We start from the raw sequence: 23,771 nt of genomic DNA, 5'->3' as shown, positions 1-23,771 counted from the left end.
CAATGCCTTGTCTCGCCCTAGCTTGTGTCAATTCCTTTTGATCGAGTCTAAAAGGAATAAGACGCATATTCAAAAACTTTCACAACGATCTTTACAATGCTCTATATAACTTTATTTAAACCGAATGACTCCTAAGTTAACAAATTAGGTGGAATGATTTGTTTACCAATAAAAAATGCATTAGTTGTAGTTATCTTTTAATCAACATAATGATACTGTCGAAAACTTATAAGGTGAAATTCTCATATATTCATCAAAAAAACTTTCTTTTTTTAAACTATTATTAATTTTTCCCACAATAATCCACATTTTTTTATCCAAAAAGTAATTAAAAAATGATAGAATAATTTGTAGTGCATTATTTATAGAGTGGAGTAACTTCCTTATGGTGCTCTTCCTATCTTCCCCTTTTTGTCCTTTGGACCAATCGGCACCATCAAATTTTGTATGAGTACTAAAGAAGTATAGAACACTTTAGTTGATTGTTGATCATGAAAAAGTGAATTAATTCTAATAGCTCGTTGGATGGGCTTATAAGTTGGTTTATAAGCTTTTTTTAGCTCATTGTGGTGTTTGACTATCAACTTAAAATGCTAAATTTAAGTCATAAAGTTCTTAAAGTCACCCAAAAATGAAAAGTTGAAAATCCTAACTTTTTTTGATGGCTTAAAGGCATTTTCGTTGACCATAGAAATTACTTCTATATCCCTTATATTTTATTTTAATTCCCAAAGTACCCTCTCAGCTAAAGCCCTAAAATTCACATTTGTTCCTCATTTCTTCAGCAACAACGCAGCCTCCACGATCTCTGTTCATCATCTTCTACAACAGCGCAGCCTCTAAACCCAGTGGTCCAGCTGATTGGTTCTACAACGTTGCCACTAATAAAAAGGCTTTATCTGATTACTCTGCTTGGGTTGCTAAACAGACTTTCAATCTTGGTGACTAGCCAAGAAATTCGAGCATGGACAAAAAAGAAAGAAGAATGAGGCGACAGAGAAAAATAGGATTTTCTGTAAAAGGGTGGTTGCCCATCTCTGTTTTGCCAGTGATTTCTCCATTAATGGAACAAAAAACCAACAACCCTTTGAAATATACAAGAAAAACAAACATTATACCTTCATCCAAACACTCGTTAAATACCCTTCTTGCTCTTGATTTTTCTCTTTTTCTTTCTCCTTTCTTTGTGCTGCTCATGTTGTAAAGGGGCTATGATGATTGATTGCTTCCTTTTAGGGCTATGTTCAATCACGACATAGAGAAAAATTCGACCCGTATCTTGGCAGGGCAACCCGGTTAAGGCTTTGAATAGCAAATTGGTATCTGCAGTCATGGCGGCGTCGCTTTTCCCTTTTGCTTTGTTAAGAAATACAACAAATTTGAGCCCTTAATCACCGTTAACATAGGATATATCTGTTGGAGGAAGAAGAATGGTTTAATTAATATTCTCATAATTAATACACAACTCTTCGTTCCAAAATAAGTGTCTCTTTTAGCTCATGCACACCCCTTAAGTAACATGTATTTATAAAAAAATAACTTAAATAAACATTTTATAGTGAAAGTGATTTTACAATATAAATTACTTTTGATTTAAATCAACTTTAGAATTTAAAAATCTTTTAAATGAACTTATTATGGTATTAATAGCTTTAAGGGTATTTCAGTCATTTTGACAGAAAAAAGTGCTTAACAACACTTATTTGCCAAACACATCAACAACTTATTTTCAGCATAAACACTTTTATTCAAACACTCAACTGCTTATTTATAAAAATAACTTTCAATACTTAAAAATTCTAAAAACACTTCATACATAAAAATTATTTTTTTAAAGATCATCCAAACGGGCTAGCTTTTCAAAAATCGACTATATAACTTCTTTAATAAACGTTGTTTGTTTGACCAATTCCAACGTGTGCTAATTTTGTAAATTGTTTATATTATATTTTAATTGAGATGTAGGGAAGGTGATCCGAACATACTAAATAGACACTGGCCCAACACCTGACCCACTTGCCTAATTCAACAGGCCCAATCCAATAGAAGAAAAAATCAATCTTCTCAATTCCCAATTCACCAAAGAGTTCCTAATTCTCTAGGGTTTCTCACTCGAATCCTATCGGAGACCGTAGAGAGATTAAGGGCGATTCGGTGTCCGATGGATCTAGATGTGGTCGGCCTCCATGCTCTCCTCTTCGACGACGACACCATGGCAGCGTTTGTCAACTCCGGTGACGCTCTTGTCGAATGGAACTCTCTCCAGATTGATCGTTACGATGTTCGCCACCTTCTCTCCGCCCCTCCACCTTCCCGGCGGCGGTCCCACTCTTCTTCTTCTTCGTCTAACCTCGTCGATGCTTCGATTCAGCTCGAGCTCGATCATGAACGTTACCTCGATCTTCCTCCGCGTTCAGATGAACCAGGTAAACTTAACTCTTACTTGCTTCCTTTGTTTACTTTTTGTTCAAACGTTGGGCGGATGATTTTTCGTGTATATATTATGCTGATTTTAGCATAAAAATGTTTAGGAGTTAACAATCCGGTAAACGATAATGAGTGGCTAGCTGATGTTAATATCTGCTAATATGTTCTTTCTATTATTCGTGTATATATTGTTGATTTTAGCATAAAATGTTTCGAAGTTAACACTGAACCTTGATAAAAAAAAAGTTAACAGTCCATAAACTATAACGAGTGTCTAGCTGATGTTAATATTTGTAAAGTGATTCTTTCTGCTAGTTAAGTTTCATTTCTAATGTGAAATACATACATACATATATATATATATATATATATATATATAATGGAACTGCTTTGAATTAGATATATTTATGCTTAAGTTTGCTGACTTAATGTTTACTGATAATTGTATTTACTTTGTAGTTATCTCTTTACTCTACACTATTTATGTTGAACGCATCTATAAGGTACATGTAATGCTGCACGAAAGAATTCATTGGCCTGGAAAACCATTTTATGCAAACTCAACTCTTAAAATGCTGGATCCGCATCTACAATAATTTGTTGCGTGAACTATGTTGATGCTCACTAATAGGATTTTCTATCAATGGACCCCCCCTACAAAACCAACCATCCAACCAAAAAAAAGGATCTGGTATCCATTGGGTGCATTTGCTGTAGTGAACAGACTTGATTACATTGCAAAACGTAAAATAATATATAGAACAATCTCGGGGAATAGTCGAGGGTCCATTCTGTGCCTGTCTGGTATTATGTTAGTCATGAAAACTTCCTCTGATGGTATCATTTCTATTTAAATTAATTATTGTATATTGCCCTAGATATCCTTCAGCTTATAATGCTGTGAACCTCACCTAGATGGTTATTATATGTGTTTCTTCTTATTCATCTTTCAAGGGGGGATCTGAGAATAATGATTTTATTTTATGATGAAATTGGGGTTGATAGAAAATGTTTTTATAGGCAGGCAGTGACTTCTGGGGAGGATATTTTGGTGTTGGAGTATCTTAAAATAAAGCAGGCTGTGGAAATGTAGCATGCTGGCTGTCTGGCTAGCTAGCTAGCGGCTGTAGTTTTTTTTTTTTTAAAGCTTCACAATAGGACCTTTTATATACATATCCGTATCTTACAACTAGTAAGATCGTTACTGCTTATCAATGCCAGTATCATTATTTTAACCTGATTTCATTCTGTCTGGAGTCTTTTTCCTGTTGCTTCTGTGAGTGTTACACTGCTTCTGGATATTATTATATGAATATGATCCTATGATTTCTCCCTTTAGAAGTAGAAGAAGGTGAAGAGTCAGCAGATGTTGGTGCATATCGTGCTGTTGGCTTCTCATATGGAAACACTGATGATTTTGCTGACAGAAAAAGTTCGGAGGCCCGGGAAAGCTCTGGCTTCCGTCCCTCCTTTCCAGTGCCTGAAAGCCTTCTTCAGTGCTTGGTAAGCTTGTGCTCTTCATTTTCTTTTCTGCCTCTCATAAAGCTTGGATATTTGTGTTTACATGCTAACGAGGTTTTCCCGTGTGACCAATGCTACTAGTTGTCTAAACAATATGTTATTCTAAGGCTCACCGTGTCTAAGTTTTCAGATGCTCGGAGCAGGGATGGAGTTCCTTTGATCTAAGGTTGCCACTCACAGGCACCTTGTTCCCTTTTGATGCATGACCAAGGGGCAGTGCAGGTGGGATTAGGAATATAAAAAGTTTTCTCTTAAGGACAATTTGTTGCTAATTGAGAGGGATCTTCCCTTAGTCACTTGATATTACTCTTTTACTTTTAGTAATGGATACACATACTCGTTGATTGATATGTTTGAAGCTTCAGATTGTATCTTAGGTTCTAGCTTATTTTCATCCGGAATTGTGAATTCTACATGTTAATGGAGTCTTTGTTGCTTTTGGTTTTCTATCTTTTTGCAGCCACCAACGGAAAAATTGCATCAAATAATTGCAAGGACTGCTCTGTTTGTGAGCAAACATGGTGGGCAGTCAGAAATTGTACTCAGAGTGAAGCAGGGAAACAATCCAACATTTGGGTTCTTAATGCCTGACCATGGTCTTCATGCATACTTTAGGTTTCTTGTTGATCATCCTGAACTTTTACAATCTGATAGTGATTTGAACGCTCAAAGTGAAGGAACAAAGACTTCTAATGAGCACAAGGAACATGATGGTGTTGGAGGTGCTTTATCTATGCTTGGTTCTGTTTATGGGTTCGGGGAGGATGAAGAGCCTGCAAATGGGGATGATCCTAGATCCAGAGTTTCCAGTGCAGCAGTTGATTCCTTGGATACTTCGAGCATCACCCGTCCGCTTGAAAGGGTTGAATCTACTTCTAAGGCATGTGAAAATGGTCAGAAAGAAATGAATGAGAAAGTTTCTACTCATTCTCTTCGTTCTAGTAAAGATAAAGAAAAGGCTCCTGCACTGAAAAAGAATAATTTGATTAGTGCTTCCAAGAGTGGAAGTAGAAGTAGCATGCAGAAGGAAGATGACTTTAGTTCTTCTGCTGCATTAGAAAAGATAAAGGCAGACATTTCTGGTCTAGGAGCAGCGTCTAAGTCTGGACCTTTGGTGGAGCCTCCATCTGAACTGAAGAAATTGATTGATAAGATAGTGGAGTTCATTCTGCGGAATGGGAAGCAGTTTGAGTCAACTCTTATGGAACAGGACAGTAAACATGGGAGATTCCCATTTCTCCTTCCGTCCAACCAATATCACCCATACTATCTGAAAGTACTCCAGAAAGCTCAAGAGGTGAAAGCTCTTACTCTGTCTGGGACATATGGGTTCTTCTGCATTCACATGGCTAAAGTTTTTTCAATTAACTAAAAAATTTGAGCAATTATTTTAGTTCCTTGAACTTAGCATCTGTTTATTTGTACAAATTATTAGCACAAAAAACAATTAGCAGTATTTTTCTCTTTGGTTCTGTATTATTGGTGTAGCTAATGCATGTGAACCTGGTTATACTATTTTCCCTTTGGAAAGAAGCGTGTGGAATTTACTTTAACATTGCGTCCTTTTCTCCTCTTTGTTGTGCAGTCAAAAGTCCATGGATCAGAAAAGAGGCCTTCTTTGAAGGAAAGTGATTCTACCTCTTTAAGATCGGCGGAGTATGATCTGCCATATGTATTTGATAAGAAAGAGAAGTTTAAGATGGTGATTGGCAAATCCAAGAAGGAAACACAAGACTCTCTGACTAGAACTTCAGAGCAAGAGGCTGGGGTCAATGTGGATGCTGCTGCCGCCGCCGCTATCCTTCAGGCAGCCACTAGAGGTATAAAGAATCCCAATTTGAGCATCATCTCAGGCTCATCTAAGAACGGTGATAGTCAGGGTCACAGCAGTGAGGGTGGCCAAACCTCAAGCTTTCTCAATGTCCCTCCATCTGGGCCCAATAAAGTTGGTCAGAAGTCTGACAGGAGGATGGAACATAGTGTTTCGATTCCAAAGGTGAAGGAAATTGCAAAGTCTGCTGCTGTGGAAGCTGCAAGTGAAGCAGACTCCTCTGAAGCACACTTGAACAAAGAGCAGAAGCTAAAAGCAGAGAGGCTGAGAAGGGCAAAGATGTTTGTTTCCCTGTTAAAAGGTGGAGCCGCTCCTGCCAAAAGAGATTCACTTGGAGGGTCAGTGGAATCCGCCGTATCAGGTTCCGTTACAGAGGTTAATGTTGCTACTAAAGAAAGAGAACGCAGTGCAGCTCTGGCAGAATTGGCTGCTGTGGAGAGAGAAGGCAGTACAGCTCCATTAAATAACAATAATGTGTCGAATGAAAATGAGAAATCTGAACTGCAACATACAGCTGAAGAGCATGAGCGGCGATCAAGAAGGAAATACAGGTCAAGATCTGGTATAAATGAAGATGAGGATGAAGAGGAAGAGGAAGAGGGACAGGAGGAAGAGCACCAACACTCCAGGAAGAAACACCGCTCTTCAAGAAAAGATGAAGATGAAGAAAGTGAAGAGATAAGGGATGATAAGCGATCCAGAAAAAAGAAGCGATCACGCCGTCATAGACACAAAGATGGTGAAAATGCAGACGACGGTGAAGATGATGAAGATAATAGGCGATCAAGAAAGAAACACCACAAAAGGCATTCATCCCCTGAAGATGATGATGAGCAAAGAGATGTAGAGAGACAGCATAAGCATGGAAGGAAAAAGCATTCAAGTCATCGGTCTTCACGTGAAAATAGGAAAGATGATTATGAGGGAGATTATAAGCAATCCAAGAAGAAACATAGATCTCATAGAACCTCCCACCGCAGTAGAGACAGACATGAAAACAGGACAAAGGATTCTAGCGATGATGAGTCTGATAGACCGCATAAAACTTCCCATCGGAGCAAAGATAGACACAAGCGCAGGAAAAAACATTCTAGCGACGATGAACCTGAGCGCAAACATAAGCATGCAAGCTCTTCTGATGATGAAGAGCAGCGGTATGACAGGGCTGATAAGGATGAGAAAGGTACCAAAGAAAGAGAAGAACTGGAAGAAGGTGAGATCCTTACCAAAGTGTCAGATCAATCAAGAGGAAGTTTGGGAGGTACTGTCAGCAGAGAAGCTTCAGTCGACGTATCTAGTTCCCAGCAAAGAGCCCCGTCTCAGCCGTCTGAATCTACCGAGATATCAGATGATCTTAGGGCCAAAATCCGTGCAATGTTAATGGCGACTAGGACATAGTTGAGGAACTGCCAATCTTAGTACATTACCTGAGAATCCTATGCAGTGTAAAGGGCATTGTTTGTTGAATCTTGATTTTACTATTCGATAATTCTGATTTTCATCCTCCTATTTCTCTGTGCTATTCAAGTGTTCTGCCTGGTCGACTGTTTCATCTGTTAATTGGTAAAGGAGTTGTCATTTACTATTAACCAATTTTGACGGTGGGTTATTGATGACTTGCGGATTAAATTATTTCGGGATTATATTCTGTCGACTAATTTATCCTTACGCTTCATTGTGTAAAATAACTTTTTGCGTTTGAGTAATTATTGTACTTAAAGCGTACGTGATTAACAAATCTATTAAGCTTTTAAGATCAACCCAATTTCATATCCAACAACTTGGAACGTAAGAAGATGATGGAACAAAGATCTCTCGTATTTTATTTACTGAATAATTTTGTTAATGTTACATTATATCAACCTCCTATAAAAAGGATAATATAATTAAAATAGCAACCAATCTCTCTATTTATAGAAAAGGGGGGAAAAAGACTATGAGCTAGAAGAGCTTGTTTGGTCGAACATTTAAAACTGCTTATTATGAAATTTTCCACATAAGCACTTTTGGAGAGGAACAATTTGTTTTGGCCTAAACATTTCAAGATGTTGCGAATCAGTTGAAAGAGTTTCAAAAAAGCCACAAAACCATTTCCTCTAAATATACACACTAAACTTTGAATCACCTTTGCTAAATTTCTAGTTTTGCCATTACTATATAGCACTACTGGTGGCAAAAATGATCTTTCTATGACATAAGCTGTTACATTAATCATAATTGAAATGTTAACAACGAGCGGGGATAGCTCAGTTGGGAGAGCGTCAGACTGAAGATCTGAAGGTCACGTGTTCGATCCACGTTCACCGCATTACTTTTTTATTTTTACAGTTTGTGCAAAACAATTTTTTATGCATAAATTTCCTCTTTGTTTGTCGAAATTTATTTAATTTCTTTGTCTTTTTTTTTTAGCTAAAGTAATATAAACTTTATATTTTTTGCGTTAACATTCCTTATTACAATAATAATAATAATAATAAACACTTAATGTAATCTTTTAAAGTGCTTGATTTCCCCCATCTGCGAGAGTCTTGGGCTCTTGGTAGACAAATTTACACAATAGATTTGTTTACCGGAGAGAAATAGTTGAGATGCGCATAAATATTAAATATAATTAGTTCGAAATTCTAGAACAACACCCAGATCAATGGATTATTCTAAATTTAATATCTATAGGTATTTATCAAAAAGATTCTTAACATAAATACAGAATAAAATTTGGGCTCAACGTTACTGAGTTGTAACGAATCCGTAACTTACTTTCTTCACTACGCACAAGCTGATCCAACCAATATAGATTTTTATACACATATAATGAATTTCTTAATATTCGAATATAGTGTACGGATCAAAGATAAGAAATTCTGTGGAATTTTTACTTCACTTTCTTCATCCTGAAGGATACGGTTTCGACAGAACTCAGCAGTTTCGGCCCAAACAAAGTATATCTATTAAGAAATTCATTAAATATGACTAATCGTACTAGAATTCAATTACTAGTACTCGAAATCAGCATCTTAAAATTCAAAAATTCTAAAATCCTAAAACCGCCTCTGTCCATCTCTGTGCACAAGTTTGACCCAAACATCACCGTCCATCGTAATATTCATCACGACTTGCACAAAGAAAGCAAAGGAAATGAGATCTTAAAGCTTCGTTTGGACTTGTTTTTGTTCTTAATGGGATCTTTTAAGACACAAACATCACCATTGCAGACAAATTTTCTTGAGTCTGAGGATTTGAAGAAATAGCTACAAAAATTGAACAAAGCCATAAAAACACAAAATTTAAAGATAAAAATTTATACATATATTTGTGATGAAAAAATTGGGGTACTTTTTGGTGAATGATAAATTAAGCACTATATATATGGATAGATGCAACAGTATATGAACAAATTAGAAAGGCATAGGATATTTCCAGCTTGCTATATGCAATTTTCTATGTGAAAATGACACATTATAGTCAATTTATAGGTGCCATGGCCTACCAAATAACTATACTCATTCTTTAGTATATTAGGAAAATTTATTCGTATTAGGTGTTTATACCGAGACAAATAAATGAATACGAGATATGTTCATTAGTTTTTGTTTCATTTTACTTGGTTTAGGTTGACTTTGTATAATTTTTAAAAATATTTTTGTGAAAGGTGTATTTTACTAAACTGACTTTATTAATGTTGTTTTAGAACTCTAAGTTTGATTACTTTTACTTTATGTAGGCTGCTGATTCTGGGATAACTTGTTTCCAACCAAACGAACTCTTATAGGATAGTATGTAGAAAAATAATGAAGATCTCTTCATTTGTTAAAATGGATAAGTAAAAAAGAAAATTATGTTTTTAGTATAAAAGTCAAATAATATAAAATGAGAGGATAATATTATTTTAAGAGATGTATAAGAAAATAATATGACAAATAATTTGAGTCGGAAAAGTAATTACGTAGTTGCAAGTTGTTACAACTACGTGTTGAAATAGGGTGATCTCATTTAATTAAGGGCGAAAATTCCAATGCATTATAGAGTACAGATGCATGGATATTATGAATACAAATATGCCAAACATTAGAATAACTAGTGGGAATGTCCAATATTTAGTCAAAAATAAATAAATAAAATGCGTCAGGAATTTTGACTTTTCATCATGTTTGATAATTTTTATACGTATATTTAAAAGTTTCACATAAAATATTAAATTCAGTTAAATTCGAAATTCATCCAAATTCAAGTATGAAAAAGTGACATTGAAAATATTTGTTGGTTTTGTGATTTATTAATTAGTACACCTCAAGGCCGAACCGTGGTCGTCTTCAATTTTTCAGTTTGATAAGATTTTTGAGTTTGACTAGCCAACGAGATTGATTTGATTATTCTTTTCTATCGAAAGGGAGTTGTTTGTATGTCTGTTGTTCCAAAATCTAGAGAAACAATAAGCAAGAGTGGAATCAAACGCTCACATTCTATTGTTTGTTTTGTTTCAAATTTTTCAAGTTAGAGATATTGCATCTAAGAATGTTTCACTGCTACTTGAGGCCTAGGAGATTCATCTGAACCTAATAATTTAAATTTAAAATTTATATTTATGTTAAAAAGATTCATTGAACAAGTATAAATAATAAATCTTGAACTCAATAAATTAGGTAAAATGATGGCAGGGAAGTGTAAGAAATGAATGTGACCCATTTTTTGTTTAATGGTGATATCCAAGTCTGACTTGTGCCCATCTCGACTATTCCATCGATATTGACTATCTCCAAGTAGTTTTAAGTATCAAATGTTATCCAGTTAAGTATAACAAAATCCAACATACCCCGTGTATCCCACAAGTGAGGTTCAAGAAGGATAGTGTGTACACAATCTTATCTCTGCCTTGTAAAGGTAGAATGGTTGTTTCTGCGGCTAAGTAAAACATATCAAGTACGAAAAGGAAATGTAACACTGAAGCAAGTCATGCTGACATTAATGGAGACGAGCGCAGTAAAAACAACAAAAGTATAACAAAGTCCAAATGATATCTAACATTCAATATCTGCAAGAAAGGGGGGGAAACATCAAAATATTTGTGATTATAAGGGGAAAAGATAAGGAAAAGAAACCAACAAGATCACACAACAGCAGAGGGAAAATGAGTTACTTCATAGAGTAGATATATATATACATGAAACCAGTCGATGTTAACTAAAGTAAAACAAGTATGCAACAGACTGAAGATTCCGTCTTTTAGAAGAAAGATAACGCGAGATGGAACGAATTTACAAGTTTTTTCTAGTAAGAGAGTTATTTGCACAGGGAGAGCTGTTTGACTGCATTCTAGAAGGTTCCAAATGTATTCTCTCCACTGTATGTCATGTACAGGAAGCCGTCCTCATCTTTGTGTTCCTCATAAATGGCGGACATCATGGCAGCTGTAAAAGGTCGGAAATAAAGACAATCAGAAAAGAAAAGAGTTGAGCAAGGCATAACGACAATTATGCCTCCAGGCTTTGGTCTAGTGGTAAGAAAGCAACATTACAGGTTTGAACCCTGTTGCAGACAGACAAAAGCATTTGTCTGCCCAGTATATAAGTGGATAGAGGTAGAGGGACGGGTGCATTATCCACAGAGTTTCGAACCGTCTGCCACTGACCCTCGAGGATTTACAGTTTTACGAAAAAGAAAAAAAAAGAACACAGTGACGATTGTGGTAAGATTATGCTCACCTGTGGGAGGAAGGATATTTTTCACAAAGATAAAAATAGCCCTTTCAGCACTAAGCTTTATTCTCTTACGTACGACATAAACAAATTGCCCCACAGTTAGATCAGCAGGAACCAAGTACCTGCAATAATTGTGATTAATAAACTTTTATAAATGGAAATGCTTGGCGAGGGGGGAGGAGCGTACGGACCACTCCATTCAAAGTATCACAAAATGCTGTTGCATTATAAAGTATGCATTTGAACATGAATTGGCTGATATTTGAAAAAACAATTTGAAGCAATGTCTTCAATTGCTGCATACCACTTCCAAATGAAGACGGAATATCTTAAAAGATCGAGCTCTTCATTTATACGCTTTAGAACAGACAATAACACCAATCTTGTTCTCTAAATATCTCCTTCCAAGTGCAAATTACTCCTCCTTCAGCTAAAATAATAACCGCTACATCTTACAATATTAAAAAAACGATCTGCTGCCCAAGAAAATACTTTTGATATACCGTTAACTTTTTACAAAGATGTATAAGAAACATGCATCAGTCACGTCGTAGCTCAAAAAGTACAGTAGCCACATCAACACTCTCAAGAAAGTAAAAAGACTCATTATCGAACAAAATCAACTCGAGTAAAACTAAGCATAACGAGTGTGAACATAATAAAGGACAAAGCATAGAAGAATATCAAGAAGACTAACTTTTTCTTGTCAATGTCAGGAATGTCACTTCTTTCAGCCTTCTCCACAATAACCTAAGCATGGCAGGAAGAGAACAATGAAATGTAGATTAAAAAAAGTGCCTTTTGACTTTAATATCAACAATGAAAGATAAATTGCATTAGTACCGGAATTCTATCAGGGTACTTCTCCCTAATACGAGCAGCTTCAGCCTGTCGCCTTTCTGGAACAATTCACCACCAAAATTAATAATACAGGAACATACTTTAGACTACAGGAAATATAAATGTTTACATCGGTGATCCCTATTGGTTGATGAGGTAGCCAATGGCTATAACGCATCTAAGAAAAGAAACGACAAAAAATTGAACTAACAGAGTACAGACAGGTAGCCACGATAAGTCCAATGCCGACCCCTATACGAGTACAACCATTTAGCTCATTATTGTGGCATTAGGATCAATTGCATTGAATACAAATTTTAACGACTTACTCATGGCACTAAGAACCAAATTCTTCTACTAAATTGAGGACACTGGCAACAACAACAAGATACTCAGTGTAGTAGTCCCACGAAGTGGGGTTTGGGAAGTGTAGAGTATACATAGACCTTATCTCTACCTCAAAGGTAGAGAGGTTATTGCTTTCTGTTGTTTTTGTACTTCCATTTCTGGTACAAAAAACACTGGCACATTCCAAAAGCTATGTTTTCCCATTAATTTTGCACACCACTTTGTACCATTTAGTTCCTTCGATAAGTAACAGTTAGCAAATTTGCACCAAAATTTTCAAAAATCATTAGAAGTGCAACAATATTCATGCTTCCACAAAATAAACACAAATAGAAGCAGCCCAGCGGAAAGTTACAGAAAAAACAGACTTATAATGACGCAAACATGTAACAGAGCAGAGATCTAAATTTAAACTCCCCAGTTGCAAAGTAAACTACTACTCCCTCTGTCCCAATTTAAGTGTCTTACTTTTCTTTTTAGTCCATTCTAAAAATAGTGTATCTTTCTATATTTAGTAAGTTTTCCTACTTCCAACATCCTACATGGCCGGCAAAGTTTAAGACACAAGATTTAGAACATCTTTAATACACCTCCCTCCTCCCCCCTCCCCAAAACAAAAAAGAACAAAAAATAGAAAAAATCCCAAAAGAAAAGGATAGTAGCTTCTTTTTTTTTGAGTTAATGGTAAATAACACACCTAAACACTATCACTTTCTCACGAGTTTCATAACTCATCTATCCATTGTTCTATTTAACTACCTAAGTTTTCACCTTTTTGCAAGCTTCATATCTCAACTGCAACTTCTTTTGTATTAAAACACACCTCAATACTAAGTTGACCTACACACACCTCTTGTCGATTGGGAACGAATAATTGACCAACTTAGCATCGGAAGTGTGTTTTAATACAAAAGGAGTGACAATTTAGGTACATAAAGAGAACAACGTATAGTTAAGATATGAAACTCGCAAAAAAATGATAATTTAGGTGTGTTTTTCAATATCAACTCTTTTATCGTAAGTAACTTTTTTCAGGCAATCAAGAATCAAGCATATGGAAAAAGGGTTTGACAGAACCTCCAAACCCATCAAAAAAAGAACACCAAAATAGAAAAAAAGACAGAAAAGGAAAAGAACTGGCTAGTGGATCAAGCAAATTCTTGAGCTAAAAAAAGTTAAAGATGGAATCTTTGAGCCAAAAATGCAATAATAACACAAAAATAGACTGATAAATAGGAGAATATACCAAGAGGGTGTTCCAATTTGAAGGAGCTTTTGGCCATGGTGATGAATTAGCTACGATTAGGAAATATCCAAAGTAAAATTAGGGTTTTGCAGCAAAAGGGGAAATCTGAAAAAAAAAATTAAAGAAGAGGAAGATGAAAAGTATAGAGTTTTGATTGAACAAAACTCTTTTAATCAATTGGGGAGGAAATGACAAGAATGGTCCTTTTCTGTTTGGGACTATTTTTCTTTTCGTACAATTGTCCGATAGCTACAAACAACTTCGTATCAAGAGGCTCAAACTCAAGACCTCTTACTAGATAAAAGAATATTTACCACCTCATCATAATCTTTGTTAGTGTTTGAAACTAGTTTAAAATAGTTCCTAAACTATGTTACGAAGTCTGATTAGTTTTCGTCTTTTAAGTTTGTCAAACACTTTTGGTCTTCGTTAATTATTTAACAAACTTTGATCCTTAGATTTAATAGAGCTATGAAAAGAAAGAGGCTTTAGGGAGAGAACTCACATTCAAAGGTACAATTTTTTTGCTATTTATGTTATTTGATAGTATTTTTTTTAGCCTAATATAATAAGGTAGGGTAAGACATGTGCATGTATCATTCTTTTCGATGGATAGTTTGATTGGTGAATGAGTTATATCGAAATTATAATGTCGGATTATAATATATGAAGGTTATTTTTTGGCCAAATATTTTTTTAATCAATAAGAAGGCATTCAACAAAGTAATTGATAGAAATCGAAAATATTTAAGTAATTGTATAATAAAGAATTTCATTTTAGGATCAACGAACACATTGTAGAATTTGATATGTATATATTAGATTGTGATTTTATATACTAAATTTTTAAAAACATTGCGTTCGATATTCATGTTTTGTTATAGCAATATGATGATTAATAGAGATGAGAAAAAAATTCCACTTAAAGTCTTCTATTTTTATTTTTTAAAATTAAATTTATTGATTTGCTAGAGGTAAGCTTAATTGATAATGAAGTGAATTATTGTTTGTGTTATAAAGACATAATTATGGTCATCCCTAATTGTTCTGGACAAATATTTGTATTTAAAATATTTTTTTATTAATTCACATAATCTACTGTTTATATGGGTTTCTGTCAATTTTTTTGAGTTTTATTTTTGAAAATATATTCCTTGAACGAAATACTTAACACATTAATTATAACATTGCACAGAACGAATATAGTGGAAACAATTATTCAGTATGTAAATTGCATGTAAATGTTGACTATTGTATTGCCTTTTTGACAATGAGCAAACAAATAGTATATTACAACTTAGATAAGTACTTAATATCTTAATTAAGATTAATTACAAGTCAAATAAATAGAATTATGGCATTTGTAAAATCCTACAGAACGTGCTATGCACGTCTTTTAGCAAAATCTCCTGGTCTTGGGGAAATAAAAATAATTAAACACTTTTTTTTAATTATTTTTTTGTTTTGAAAAGTTTGTCTATATAGATAAAGTTAATTAGGGTGACTAGATTATTTTGGCCAAGCAAATTAATTAAAAGTCGTTATTATCAAAGCTTCATCGAAATCACCTTGAGAAATTGGATTTTTTTATTCGTAATTTAACCAATAATTAAGGTAGGGATAAAATTTATGTATATATTTTTTTTCAAACATCACTTATAAAATTATACTAAATATATTATTGTTGTGCTGTAATTTAACAAATAAACAAGATATAATAGTTAATTTTATTAAAGAAGGGATAAAATTTTGGATGTGAAAAATCAATACCACATCCTATTGTCAAGATATAACGAACTATTAGTAAATTTTCTATTGTGATGCTTAAGTATAAGTTTTGAAAAATTCGTATATCTTTAAAAAAATATCAATATAATATTAATTTGATATTCAAAATTTATTAACTCAGTTCACACAAAATCGATAAACTCGTTAAAAGGGTAAAATCCTCCTTATCAAGAAATTTTCCATTATTCCATGTTTATCAACTTTCCCCTATCACATCATTAATTTTTTATTTAAATAAAAAAAAATGAATAAAATACAAATAAAGTCTATTATTTAAGACATCTCTAGGACAAAATTTTAGGTCTTTCTCTCTCCCCTTGATTGCTTACACATTTCTCTCTCTATGTATAGAGTTCTTAAGAGGATTTAATGTAAGAGTTTTTTTTTTTCTTTCATGTTGTTGAAATTTTTATTAAAGAAAAATATTATTTTAATCTCTTTTTAGTTCTTTGTTTTTCTTTTTTATTCTCTTTTCAATAAGCTAAAATTATTGTATTACTATATATGCAGATATTAAATAATCTCAAGCAATAAGCTCTCTGTTGGAAGTTTCAATTGAAGAAAAAAAAAGTACATTCTGGTAAGTAGTCCTTGCTTAATTATATGTTTGGTTTTATATTTGACATAGGTTGCTCAAACATTTCAAAAATATTATAGTACTTGTGTTAAATCCTTCAAAAATGCATTACTTTGAAGGATTTAGCGCGCATACATCGACATTTTAAAAAAATCCGAGCAACATAATTGTATCTAAATTGCAGCTCAACTAATTCAGATTTGTATAATATAAGGTCCATCGGAGAAAGCATATCCTATCATATTTTTTTTCATACCTAAAACTCGACCCGAGAAGACGGTTGACTTTTATTGAAATTTATGTTTTTCATCCTACCACAATTTCCCCATCTCTCTATGTTTGAATGGAAAAAAAAAAAGATTCAATTTTTACTTGGTTGACTTGATTGAATTTTTTTTTTTTTCAGAGTATGGCATCAATCAAGAATGAAGAATTTCAAGAAGAAGACATTTGGGGTTATAATAATATTAACAATAATAATGATGATATTGTTAATCAAAAAAATCAAATTAGTTCCAAGTTCATCACAACAAGTAGTACTACAACTACTACTTTGAATCCAAGAAGGCTAATTATTCCCACTTCAACCAAGATGATTCCAAAGTCAAAAAACAAGAATTCAATTCAAGAATTCAAGATTGTCCATCACTCCGCTCCAGTAAAAATACCTGATTGGTCAAAGATTTATGGTACAAAATTAAAAAATGAAATTGATAATTTTGTAAGTGATTATGATGATGAAGAAATTGAAGAAAATGTGATGCCACCACATGAATGGCTTGCTAAAAGGATTGATAGAAGAGAAATTTCTTCTTTTTCAGTGTGTGAAGGTGTTGGAAGAACATTAAAAGGGAGAGATCTAAGTAGGGTAAGAAATGCTGTTTTAACAAAAACAGGATTTCTTGAATAAATTTGCAAATTATCATCAATGATGGTCTCATTGGAGGATGTTTGGGAAAAAGGTTGAAAATTTGGTACCAATTGAATATTGGTGTTGTTGTTGGATTTTTTATTTTTTTTTTAGGTAAAATGTTACGTGATTTCTTTTGATCAGTTTGTGAATCTTGAAAGTTTGTAAATATTTATGTTTTCATATGTACTTGAATTTTGGAAGTTAGTTGATTGAGTTTGATGAACATGGCAAGTACTTTTTTCTCCTTTTCATTAGTCATGTCAGCTGAGGCGCAGTGGTCTTAGAAGTAAATAGTCATGGGGGTTTCTTTCCTCTGTTTCCGGTCTTGAATTCTGATTGAGTAGATTTTTCCCTGTTGTGTTTTTTGGATAGCTTTCGATTTACATATCAACTCCAGACTTAAAATGACCCATATCATTAGTTTAACTATCACAACTAAAACAATTCCCCAATTGTTCGATCGCATACTCTCATATAAATTTTAAAATTTCAATATTTATGTTGGTAAAAGATATTAAGTATTAGTGAAATAATCAAAGATCCGTACAAGCTGGTCAGGCGGTCTTAAAAATTGTATGTGTTATTATAACTTTTTTGAAATAGGTTTCTATTTAAAATAAAAAAAACAAAATCAAACTAATATTAAAATAAAAAAATTGATATTTTTTAAAAGTTATATATATATAAATTCCTACAAAAATTTCTTCCTTGTCAAATTAGAATTGGAATTCCTTTTTTTATTAGGACAAAAAAGTTAAATCCATATTTGACCAGGAAAAGGAAAAACCGTTATAACTTTTCCTATATATACCCTATAAATAATCGAAACCTTATTCATTCATCCTCCATCTTAGTCCTCCTTTCTTTTATTGGTGTTTACAGGTGAGTTCTTTTTTCTCTCTCTTCAATCAATTGTTGTTTGTCGATTTATTTAATTCTGAATAAATTATTTTTACGTATTTAATGAATGTCTTTAATGTTTTTGTCGAACCTTTAATTTTTTTCTAGCTCCGTCCTGTCTACTATGGAAGTTTTCTTAAGATAAAATTACTTTTTCTTTCATCTTTTTGTCGTGAGGTACTTTACTTCCGGCGTACTAGACTCTGTTGGCGGGTCAATAACGTTTTCTATCTTTTTTTTTCATTGAGTATTTGCACTTTATTTATTTCTTTTTTTATCAGACTCCACTTTATAAGACTACACTGAGTATGCTGTTGTATTGTTGTATCTACAAACAATTTTTACACAATGTAGGTCAGTTAATTGACGTACTAATTGATAGCCAATTTTAAAGGTGGTGTTAAAGGTTTAAAATTTGTATTTCTGAATATGCATATTGAAAGATTAATTTTTTTTTATTTGTAGCAATTGGATTCTTGATGTTTCACTATTTTATTGAGTATCTAACATTGATTTTTTTTTCTTTTCAGCTCAACTTTTTGATTTCACATCGGATTTATAAAGTTCTCATACAAACAACATACAATATGGTCGATACAAACTTTCAAGTCCCAACTTCTTTTGATCCATTCGCTGAGTCCAATGACTCAGACTCCCCTGGTACCAAGGGCTCGCGTGCCCTTGGTGCCAAGTACAGAGGCTCCCATTCTGGTCTCCTTGGATTCAATGATGTTCAAATCCCAATGACATTTGATCCATTCACGGAGGCCAAGAACGTGGGTGCCTTTGGAACAAAGGAGTATGTGCACATTCGTATACAACAGAGGAATAATAGGAAAAGCTTAACGACGATTCAAGGGCTGAAGAAAGAATTCAGTTACGAAAAATTACTTAAAGACCTCAAGAAAGAGTTTTGCTGCAATGGCAACGTCGTGCAGGACAAGGAACTTGGGAAGGTGATACAATTACAAGGTGATCAACGCAAGAATGTTTCACAGTTTCTTGTGAATGCTGATATTGTCAAGAAGGAACAGATCAAGATTCATGGTTTCTAAGTTTTAGAAGCATAATATAGTAGTTGTGTGTAATTTTTGAGAGATTGGTTAGTTTTTTTATGTGTTGGTTGTGTTTTTTACTTTGAAATCTTAGGATGGCTCTTTCTTTTCCAGTAATATATTTGGATTTCTTAGAGATTTTGTGATTTCTTATCCACACAAGCCTTAGTAGAATAACATCAGTTTCTTTGTACTTATGCCATTCACAAAGCGGGTTGAGGGTTTGAAATTTGCAGGGTTTTATAACGACTTTAAGTTAACATATCGTGATAAATGAGTTCACAATTTTATATATACATATGAGCTCTAAGCTAATACTTGAAAAAACATAAATTTAAGCCTTTAAAGGTAATATGTAAACTTTAACTTTTTTAAAACAATTGAGTGTGATAACTCAAATACTCAAGGTGAGTTTTTTCTAGGGTTCTAGAAAAAAGGAAAATAAGGTTCTAGTAGGGATCGAACCTTGGTTACGTAGTGGGTGCTTTGGCTTTGCACCAACAGCCCAAGTGCAGTTCAGTGCTCCCTACGGTGCATGCTAGTTTCTGCCGGTTTCTCAAAATAGATCTCTCTCTCTCTATATATATATACATGATTTTTTCGAAGTGAACGAGTGCACGTCCACTTATACATGCAGGTCCGCCTCTGATTTGTTGTACCACAAATGTGAATCGTTTCAAGCGAATAATATATTAAAAGATTCGAAATATCGAGAGGATTTTATATTTAAGATTTGAGATTGTTTAGAGGTGATTTTGATTTGATCGAGATTGAATAGTCAATATATACTTCATGTATAGTCAGTGTTTACTTAATGAATAGCTAAGCTATATTCAACTTTTTGAATGTAACATAATATATAGTCAGTGTATATTTCATGTATATGTAAACTATACTGTTACTGTATAGTCAATTTTGACAAACTGCATTGAATAGTCAGTAAATATTTTCTATGAATTTTGTATATATATATAAATTGAATTTATGATCAATCATTTTCGAGGTTATAGAGTAGCACACAATAAATGGGCTAACAAGACTTTTGGGGTCTATAATGGGCCATAAGACGTCGTAGCCCATACCAAATATTCCGAAAATAGGCCGCCATAATTAATAAAAGGAAAGGGAATAATAATAAGCCAAACAGGTAACAGAAGAAAAAACCATAGCAAACAGAATCGGAAAATGACGTGGGCCGCCGCCGCAGCAAGTCGCTTCCAAATTCCGGCAGTGGACGTCGCCGCCTTACGCAGCCGAGCTCCGGTAGTGTTTGGAGTGGGCTGTGTGTCACTTGCTGGGGCAAATTTTTTTGGGTCTTCATCAGTTCGATCAAAACCCTTTGCTTGCTTAAGCATTTCCACTGATGCCAGTGAGTCACTCCCAAAATAGTTTGTATGGAGACTGAGTTGATTGATTTAGATATAAATAAAATTTGGGAATTTGATTGATGAGTGTTGTTGCTTCTGAAGCATATTTTTGATGTTGTACTACAAATTTTTGTTTTGTGATTTCTGACGTTTTCTTTGTTTTAATTTATCGATTTAGTTCTACAAAATAATTATTTTTTGATAATTTTTTATACCGGTGGTGTCCGTGAGAGCACCTGGATTAATTTCACGGGATTTTGTCCAGCAAGGCTAGAACAAATGGGAAGAACTTGGCCTGGTGTTTTGGTCTCTGCTGGAATTTGAATCTAACATGTCATAGTACTCAAGCCACTTCATTGACCACTAGTGGAATATTTGTGTTTGAGATTAAAGTTTAGTTTAAAATTTGGTTGTAGAGTCTGTAGACCATAATCCTTTATTTAGAAAAGGAAAAGCAATATGTTCTTTTTTTTTTTTTTAATGCTTGTTTTTTTTTAAAAGCACTTATCTTGCCTTATCCAAAAGATAAAAATGCATATCACCAATGACATGAGAGTTTTGATGGTGCAATGCAGAACAATTGATGCTTAATTGCTTTTTGAACATGAATGCTCTTTACCTTATTAATGAGCATCTGTGTGTGACTAGGTGTAAAGGAGGCTGTTCACACTGATAAGGCTCCGGCAGCACTGGGACCATACTCTCAAGCCATCAAAGCTAATAATTTTGTTTTCGTCTCTGGATGTCTGGGTCTTATTCCAGAGGTTTGTGCTATTGTCACATCAGTTATTCCAAATGTTTATTATCATAAGCTTGAAACAGTCTGTGTTTTGCTATCTTTTACTAACTTATGATTGAATGCAGACTGGGAAATTTGTCTCAGAAAGTGTGGAGGATCAAACCGAGCAGGTATTTTGGTACTTAGATGTGATTAGAATGCTCATGTCATTTCTTGAAAGTTGTGGCTCCAATTAGTCGTTATTGGATAAATATTTTGATGTAAACATATCTAGGAATTCCATGTGGTGTAATGTGGTATGACTCTTTTCTCTTGGGATGTAGGGGTGTGTTATTGTCTTGTAAAAGATTCTTCTTGCCTACAGCTGCCAAGCTAGCAAAGAACTGTGTTGCCAAAAAGTAGACTTCTATGCTTTATCCCAGATAATTCAAAATTTGAGAATTGAAACTCTTTCTCCAGCTTTATAGATGTATCTGAAGATATCATTGCCATGACAGTTGTAGGTGCTTTTTTATACTCTATTATATCAGTCTAGCCCTCAATTCTAAGTAGTCATGCATTGCTAATCGTCTGGTTCTGAATTTACGTGACAGAAAGAGGTAGTTAAAATCCATCATCATATTGAATAGTTTGACCTTTGCATTTCTCGTATAAGACATAACTCAGAGTTTGTTTTAAAATGTTTAATGGAAAAGAAGGGCGGCAAGCTGGGGAGCTGCAGACCTGATTTCACAAATTGTTCTCTGTATCTGCTTGTAATTTCTCAAATATTTCCACCAAAAACAAAAGCAGTAGATAGCCGAGAAATAACAGCTCTTGATTTTATCTTGATAGTTAGGTTGTCAATACTCTGTCTTTTTAGTTCAATATGCCGACTCTTGAGATTTTGAGCTCAATATTGATATCCAGGTTCTCAAGAATATGGGGGAGATACTTAAAGCAAGTGGCGTTAGCTACTCCTCAGTTGTTAAGACAACTATCTTGTATGATCTTTTGTTATTTCTTCTCCTACCCCCTTCGGTTTTTTCTCTCATTGTAGTCTTAATTTATTTTTTAATACTTCTCTCTCTACAGGTTAGCTGATCTGAACGACTTCCAGAAAGTGAATGAGATTTATGCTAAATGTGAGTCATGATACTGGAAAAACTAGTTTCAATTTTTGTATAATGTTTTGCCTTGGAACATTCCATCTGGGATGATATTCTACCCTCTGTTTCTCACTAGCAAGATCATCTTGAAGAATTAAATACAGAACTTAAAACAATGGATAAATGTGTACGAATTTAAGAACAATAAAACTGGATGTATTCTGTAGCATACTTCTTAATTGGCTGCATGAAAGTTCATTCTTCGTCCTGCTTTGTTGGTTGCATGAAGGCTCATTCTTCATCCTCCCTAGTTTCCTTTTGGTATTTCTGTTAGGGATATCAGAGAGATTGTGCCTAAAACAATTAAAGGCCTACTGGTGTGCTCTTGCATACGACAATTTGATGAGACCTCAAAGGCAGAAGTGGTTGGCAACCATGAGCGCCTGTAATGGACCATGTGTACTCTGACGACGTAAAAAACCTTTTAGTCGATAATCATGACATTGTATTCAGCTCTTGAATGCTACTTGTACAGACCTTTCGTTTGTGCTAGTCCCTTATTAGTAACTAGACTATGTTAGAGACCTCAAATTGATGTGCTATAAAATAGGAAAACCATCCATATAATCCTCTAAATTCTTGGAGTCAAAATGCACGTAGAGTATGGTCACTCTTTGTCTTCAACAGTAGTTGAAATTGCTAATTTGTTAGACAAAACCTATAGCGAAGCAAAGATTGAGCAGAAAATGCTTAAAGCCTGTTTTGCATGGAAAATAAAGAAATTCAGTGTTAAATCTTTGTCCACTTTATACTAGAACTAGCCACTTTATAAAGAATGTCTTCTTTAGCAATGCGGCTTCATTTAACATTGCATGATGATGTAAATCTAACTTAGCTATCTTGCAGATTTTCAAGCTCCTGCACCAGCTCGGGCAACTTATCAGGTAGCAGCATTGCCAATGAATGCAAGGATTGAAGTCGAGTGCATTGCAGCATTATGATTCCCCTTTAACTATTGTATTCAACTTCTGATTAGACCTCGAAAGGAGAAAGTCTTCTGACTTCCTAGCCTAAATCCTAAATTTAATAAGCCGGGAGTTAGCTACTAGTTGAGGAGCTCTTGTCTACCTTCTTTCAGCTCCAACTACCCGGAGCTTAGAATAAACTTTATTTGAGAACGTATTGTAACTCAGCGGCAGTGAGTATTACATCCGATTGTGCCACGCAGTTGTGAAGAACAAACTTGGTGATATTTTGGCCCTACTGTATCCTGTTTTGTCTTTGCAGAGATCCTGATTATCCACATTGGATGTTTATACTGGACCAATTTTCTCTCACATATTGTCGTACTCATATTGGATTCTTCATACATCTATAGCTTTTGAAGAACCGACACACATAACAATTATTTTTACGAGTACAAGTAACATAGGTT

At 34.2% G+C, this 23,771-nt stretch overlaps 4 protein-coding genes and 1 non-coding gene across 7 annotated transcripts; 4 read left to right on the top strand and 1 right to left on the bottom strand.

Annotated features, from left to right (window-relative positions):
* The first annotated feature begins 2,070 nt into the window (after window positions 1–2,070).
* Window positions 2,071–7,288, top strand: LOC129875970 (uncharacterized). Of its 3 annotated transcripts, none has more exons than XM_055951233.1 (4): window positions 2,071–2,426; window positions 3,770–3,930; window positions 4,409–5,245; window positions 5,534–7,288. In XM_055951233.1, exons 1-4 carry the CDS (start codon window positions 2,162–2,164, stop codon window positions 7,175–7,177), a joined length of 2,907 nt encoding a protein of 968 aa, XP_055807208.1. In that variant the 5' UTR covers window positions 2,071–2,161; the 3' UTR covers window positions 7,178–7,288. The 3 variants fall into 3 exon arrangements, with proteins under 3 accessions (XP_055807208.1, XP_055807207.1, XP_055807209.1); XM_055951232.1 differs by having other exon boundaries at window positions 3,767–3,930; XM_055951234.1 differs by lacking the exon at window positions 2,071–2,426 and adding an exon at window positions 4,079–4,170 and having other exon boundaries at window positions 3,805–3,930.
* A 726-nt stretch (window positions 7,289–8,014) lies between these two features.
* TRNAF-GAA (transfer RNA phenylalanine (anticodon GAA)) lies at window positions 8,015–8,087 on the top strand. The gene has a single exon. It is a non-coding gene; the product is annotated as a tRNA-Phe (tRNA).
* Window positions 8,088–10,896: 2,809 nt separating this feature from the next.
* LOC129877048 (autophagy-related protein 8C-like) lies at window positions 10,897–14,068 on the bottom strand. The gene is made up of 5 exons (XM_055952526.1): window positions 13,910–14,068; window positions 12,319–12,374; window positions 12,173–12,225; window positions 11,479–11,597; window positions 10,897–11,184 (listed from the first exon to the last, which is right to left on the bottom strand). The coding sequence occupies exons 1-5, from the start codon at window positions 13,944–13,946 to the stop codon at window positions 11,090–11,092; spliced, it is 360 nt and encodes a 119-aa protein (XP_055808501.1). The 5' UTR covers window positions 13,947–14,068; the 3' UTR covers window positions 10,897–11,089.
* A 4,541-nt stretch (window positions 14,069–18,609) lies between these two features.
* On the top strand, window positions 18,610–19,371 carry LOC129877119 (protein translation factor SUI1 homolog). The gene has a single exon (XM_055952598.1). It carries the CDS (start codon window positions 18,675–18,677, stop codon window positions 19,140–19,142), a length of 468 nt encoding a protein of 155 aa, XP_055808573.1. The 5' UTR covers window positions 18,610–18,674; the 3' UTR covers window positions 19,143–19,371.
* An 888-nt stretch (window positions 19,372–20,259) lies between these two features.
* Window positions 20,260–23,673, top strand: LOC129877020 (reactive Intermediate Deaminase A, chloroplastic-like). Its single transcript, XM_055952495.1, has 6 exons — window positions 20,260–20,511; window positions 21,158–21,273; window positions 21,374–21,418; window positions 22,158–22,231; window positions 22,323–22,372; window positions 23,243–23,673. The coding sequence occupies exons 1-6, from the start codon at window positions 20,328–20,330 to the stop codon at window positions 23,335–23,337; spliced, it is 564 nt and encodes a 187-aa protein (XP_055808470.1). The 5' UTR covers window positions 20,260–20,327; the 3' UTR covers window positions 23,338–23,673.
* The last annotated feature ends 98 nt before the right edge of the window (window positions 23,674–23,771 follow it).

Source organism: Solanum dulcamara, chromosome 12 (assembly GCF_947179165.1).
Source record: "Solanum dulcamara chromosome 12, daSolDulc1.2, whole genome shotgun sequence".
In the NCBI taxonomy this organism is placed as follows: Eukaryota; Viridiplantae; Streptophyta; class Magnoliopsida; order Solanales; family Solanaceae; genus Solanum; species Solanum dulcamara.
Note: the sequence above shows the minus strand (reverse complement) of the source record. Positions and strands in the feature narration are given on the sequence as shown.